Source organism: Polistes canadensis, unplaced genomic scaffold (assembly GCF_001313835.1).
Source record: "Polistes canadensis isolate GaletaPanama2010 unplaced genomic scaffold, ASM131383v1 scaffold_105, whole genome shotgun sequence".
Classification (NCBI taxonomy): domain Eukaryota; kingdom Metazoa; phylum Arthropoda; class Insecta; order Hymenoptera; family Vespidae; genus Polistes; species Polistes canadensis.
This window is the reverse complement of record NW_014569652.1, coordinates 333,993-339,836: the sequence shown is the minus strand read 5'-3', so window position 1 is coordinate 339,836 and position 5,844 is coordinate 333,993. Positions and strand designations below refer to the sequence as shown.

General features: G+C 29.5%; 1 protein-coding gene across 1 annotated transcript in view; it reads right to left on the bottom strand.

The window, feature by feature from the left end:
* Positions 1-466: 466 nt before the first annotated feature.
* Positions 467-5,844, bottom strand: part of LOC106787566 (tyrosine kinase receptor Cad96Ca) — a 14,980-nt gene continuing 9,602 nt past the window's right edge. Inside the window, exons 2-8 of the mRNA XM_014750003.1 lie at positions 5,277-5,527; positions 4,305-4,417; positions 3,453-3,876; positions 2,469-2,645; positions 1,765-2,115; positions 1,253-1,558; positions 467-1,165 (exon numbers count right to left, since the gene is read on the bottom strand). Coding sequence (XP_014605489.1) covers positions 929-1,165; positions 1,253-1,558; positions 1,765-2,115; positions 2,469-2,645; positions 3,453-3,876; positions 4,305-4,417; positions 5,277-5,527 — 1,859 coding nt within the window. The 3' untranslated portion in view covers positions 467-928. The remainder of the gene's footprint in view (positions 1,166-1,252; positions 1,559-1,764; positions 2,116-2,468; positions 2,646-3,452; positions 3,877-4,304; positions 4,418-5,276; positions 5,528-5,844) is intronic.

The following is a 5,844-nucleotide window of genomic DNA, read 5'->3' as shown; positions in this document are numbered from 1 at the left end:
TATCTACCCAGCATCATTTTTGTTACCACTGGGACCACCATTGGATGATAGTATGTACTTAACGCGATAACGGTACAATACTATCAAAGAATACAATATTCTTTGATAATATATATATAGTATAGTTATATTGTAAGAAAATTTAAAATAATTATATTTAATTTTTAGTGTTTAGTGTGGAATCATGATTGATCTTATAATATTATGGGTCATGTGCACCAATACTATTTAGTATTTAATTGTTTAAGTTAATCTATATATATATATATAAATTAAATAAATGTTTTAGATGATGTTAACATTTTGTACAAAATTCCCATTATTTTTATTTCTGAACAAAGTCTAATAATATACACACACACGCACACGCGAATACAGGAATATAATTAGAATAAAAAAAAGAACACAATATAACAATAATTATTAATTATTCATATAAAAGAAAAAAAAAATGAGATAATTGTACAATAAGTTATAAGAAACAATTTAATACATACATATATACACACCGCTTAAGTTATACAAATTGATCTTACGTAGAGAAACTTTAGAAATAATTTCAATTATAATTTTTTGTTCGTATCACAATTAGCAAATAGGATCGTTCGAATGTGTTCAAAGCGTAGATGAACAATGCGATAATATTCGAATAAATAGAATATTATTAAATATCAAATCAACAATTACATTGTTACAAAGCTAATGATTCGGTTAGAAATTATTTTTAATAATCGGATCAAAGACTATCAAACTTTTTCATGAAAAAATTAAATAAAATTGAATGTAACGTTCGATGTACGTAAACGTAAAATCCTGAGATATTTACATTCGTACTAATATTATAATAAAAAAAATGAAAAAGATAATAAGAATAAATTGTGACAATACGTAGAAAAAAAAAACAAAGCTAATAATCATCTGATTTCGTTTAAAGTTTTTCACCACTGAGATTAAGTACATTGTAATAAGAATGATCAGGAAACCTGTCTAATTCAATGTAATCGGTTTCATCGAGTAATAGTCCTTCTGCCAAACTAACAAGTTCAGTAAAGGATGGCCTACATGCTGGATCCTTGTCCCAACAATAATACATAATATTATACAATTCACGTTTGCAGTGTTCGGGTCTATCCAATCTGTATCCTTCTTTGATTCTCCTCATTACCTAAAAAAGAATAATAATAGATGAAACACGGAGATCTAATAAAACTATTACAATAACTAAAACAAACAAAAAAGAAAACATTATTACCTCAGCTGCTGCTAATCCAGGATATGGTGTAGACCCTAATGTTACAATTTCCCAAATGAGAACACCAAAGCTCCATATATCTGATTTAACGGAAAATATATTATCGTACAAGCTTTCAGGAGCCATCCATCTGATCGGTAATCTTCCTTCCGATTTTCTTTCATAAATCTCATTGGCAGCCATGTCTCTTGCGAAACCAAAATCGGCAACTTTGCAGGCACGATTCTCGTCTATTAAAACATTACGAGCTGCTAAATCTCTGTGAATTATACCCTTCGAGGTCAAGTGTTCCATTCCTTTAGCGATCTAAATAAAATAGAAAAACAACAAAAATCGTAAATAATTGATATTTTAAACATAATCGTATTATTTTAATGTTGCAACGTTGGAAATTTGGCAAAAACCCAAATATAGGTAATATTAAAAATAATTTTCGATAAGAATTTCATTACCACCACCACAATAATAAAACGTAACAATATTAAATTTTTAACGTAATCATAACAATTTACTTGATAAACAAATCCAGTAAGATCTCTCGAAGTTAAGCCAGGTCTTCCATGATTTCTTTCTTCTCTCGATGCTCGAAGAAAACTTTGTAATTTTCCACCACTCACATATTCGAGAATAACGAACATGGGTTCCCTTTCTGTACAACATCCAAGTAATCTGACGACGTTAGGATGAGGTTCCAAACTCTTCATTACTCTTAATTCTTGTGCCAGATCTAATCGTTCTCTTTCAGTTGCATTTTCTTTCAATGTTTTTACTGCTACAACGGTGGCACCAGCTTTACCATCGATGTCTAAAGCTTCGCATTTCCAAACTTGACCGAAACATCCTTCTCCAAGGATATTGAAAACCTAATTGAATAATTCAATCAATTATTAGCTTTGTTTAATCGATTTAATGAACTCAACGTGCCACTTTGAAAATTGTAATTTTGTATTTTTCTGTATGAATATATTTTGTGATATAATAAGGTAATAAAAATTCTTATTAATAATAGTTAAAGCATACAAAATATTTGCACATTTTATTTTATGAAAATCATTCGATGAAATTCTATAGAATTTCTATAATAGAAAGAATTGAAATCCTTAAAGCCTTGGAAATGATTAAACAGAGAAATAAAATGGTACATTAGGTTCAAGACAATTGATGAACGGTGTTAAACAAGAACTAATGTTAGATAGATAAATTATCTGTTATCTACCTTCAATCTATGTCTGGGAAACTCCCACTTGTCGTCCTGCTTGTTCAGAATACCACCTTGATTTTCCTTCTCCCACGCCTCGTATCTATTATTGTGAGCCTTCGGGCCTCTCCAACGTTTCAAAACAAGTGATGGATCGTCGGATATATTCGACACGCTCACTGAAGCCTGTTCTTTCTGTAAATAATGCAAAATTTAACATCTATTTTATAATACAACGGGATTTGAGAAAATAATCGTGAGAAAACGCGATTTTTTTGTTGTTATATTGTGTCTCTATTGTATTATATATTATTTATTTAGTATTAGTAAAAAGTAGTTAAGGTTGTAATGTAATTTTTTGTAAAAGTATAATGGATGCATCAGAGAATTGGGAATCTACGAATAAAAAGATACAAAGATTTTGTAATACGTCTATAAAATATTATACAAGAAATTAAATCTGTAGTAATGGTTATAATGATGTATATATATATATATTAATTATAATGCAATAGGGGATTTTGATCACGAGGATAATAGTAATTTTTTGTTCAAAATTATAAATATATATCAGTATTGGTGTGTATAATAATGCAATTATATATAAGAAAATTACTATCTACGAATAAAATGATGTAATGGTTTTACAATGTGTCTATAAATTGTTACATGTATAGTATATAATGTGGTATATAATGCGCATAGTGATTGTTAAAAAGAATAGTAATTTTTTCTGATTCATGTAGAAATTATGCAATTATCAATGATTCACACTTATTACATAGGAATAAAATGAATCAATGATTTATCTGTACCTTTACACAACTTTTATATATATATCAGTATAACACGAATTATATACATTTCTAATAAATCATAAAACAAAAAGATATTGTAATATGATTAAACTTGACCAGAATAAAAAAAATAAAACCTCATATATATATATATATATATTTGATATTTAATCGAATATGAAATTACAAGGAGTATCAAATTTACCGTATCTTCCTTGGACTTTTTGTTAGCACACATTTTGCTCCTGCAAGACCAGGCACTAACACCAAGGCCAAGAACAAGAGCAAAAACCGCCCCGATCGGTATCAAAGTCATCACGATCTCGTTTGAAGGTAATGCTTCCTTTGGCGCAACCTTGGAACTTAACGTAGCTACTTCGATTTCATTACTATCGATAAAATCCTGCGACAACTTAGGTGACTTTAATGGATTTTCTTCTCTAGTAGATTTGCTACCTTCCGAAAGTTGTAATTTCGTTGTTTTCGAGCCGGTCGTTGAAGTAGATGGTGAATTAATTGATGCTTGTTGATGAGGTATCGATGGTCTTGGGTATGGTGGTAAATTATGAATCGGTATTATCGGTGGCCTGATTCGTCCACCCGAGCCATGTTGATTTGGAAACGGTGTCCTGGTAAAGAATACAAACAAAAACAAAATAAATAAATCATATATATATATATATGAAGTAATTCCTGATTGAAAATTTAAAGGGACCACTTTTTTTCGTGGATTTCACGATGAACGATAATGAATAATGTAACAGTGTGGATTCTTCGTGATTTATCGAGAAAGTCTCAAGAACATGTTTGCCGTTGATCGACCCTCTTCCATGTACACTGTGATCGTTTTAAAACAAAAAAAAAAAAACACGACGAAAGTATATAGGATAAAAACTTGAGGGGGACTCGTTGTTCGGTATCAATTTTGAACGAATCGTGTTCCCATCGATATTATGATATAATCGTAATAAAAAATAAAAAGTAATCATTTGTTTTTATTCCCTTAGATTTATTTATTTGTTTTATTCGTGTAAATGAAGAGTAATAATGTGTTTACCAGGTGTGCCCACCGCTAGGTGCCGATGTACTTCTAATATTAACGTAAACCTCGGCCTTTGCCGTGAGTTGACCGTCGGAAACGGTCACGTAAAGGAACAGGTTCTGTCCTCCCTGGAAAGAAGAAACAAGAAGTTCAATCTTGGTATCTCTCTCTCTCTCTCTCTCTCGACATCAGGACCATACGTGGCTCGTGTTACGTTTTCAATGCTCGCAAAACAAACGTTCAAGTTATCTATGTCGATGTTCTCTTACGATACTTTTTTGTATGCGAATTGTCTGTGTATGTGTGTGTGTTTGTATGCATGCATGGATGCATGTGTGTATTATTTGTTGCTTTGATGGTACATGAGTTCGTGTTATCGACCGAGTGTAGCATTTATTCTACGCTTGTTCTTCGAAGACGATCTTGACCTTTTAACAAGCTAACTATGTCTGAGTTGTTGAAGATGTATGTTTGTTACATTGTGATTACCATTTGTTATTGTTTGTATTTTAATAATTATTATATCTGTGCAATAGTAATTTTTTGAAAACGTGGACACACGAAAGTAGTTTTTTTTTTTTAATATAGAATATATTGTTATTATAAGTAACGTAGGATTTTAATTAAAATGATTTGATTGATCACGAAAAATGGTATTGAAATATTTTACTCTTTTAATAAATAAAATATAATGAAAATAGAATAAAATTTGTAACTTTAAATTTGTGGCAAATTATTTAAAAAGAATTTTTTCCTATACGACCTAACAAATAATTTTGATAAAAAGATAACAAATAATATTGTTAAAATAAATACTTATAGAAAATATTTGTATGCTGATGAAAATTTAATTATGTTACTTGAAAATAATTAACACGACGTTATAGAAAATTAATTATTGTTAATATTTGGCAAAGACAATTATTGATTATTTGTTGAATTTTTACTTGTGCGTGTATGAATTAGGGCAAAAGATTGTAGACTTACTCTTCCTTTGAGAGTTTCATTAAGAAAAACAGTGCCAGTACTATTGTCTATGTAAAATGGCAATGGTGGTTGAGGACTATCGTCGCCATTGTAACTATGTCCAAGTGGTTCGAGTCCATAGGTCAATTCGTCCTGTTCATTGTCCTCGGCACGTACTCTCGTCACAATACTACCTACAGGTTCCGAATCAGGAAGAACCCAATTTCTTTCCAAATACATAAAGGGTGGTGTATTGTCGCTCAATTGACAACCTGTAAAAAAATAATCATAATTGTATTACCTATCAGATTATATTATAAAATAATGTATTATACATTATCTAATCATTCGTTGTATTCAACAATTTGTATAACGTTTGAACGAAAGAATAGAAATTAAAAATATTAATTATAATAATATATTATGAACAAATAAATTGATTATTTTAAAAAGTATTCAATTTATACGATATGATAATGATAATATTGATATTATATGACAGTGATTTATTTATTAAATTAATACTTTTCTTTTTGTATTTATTTTAAATTTATATATTAATACGAATAAAAATTTACACGTAATATTT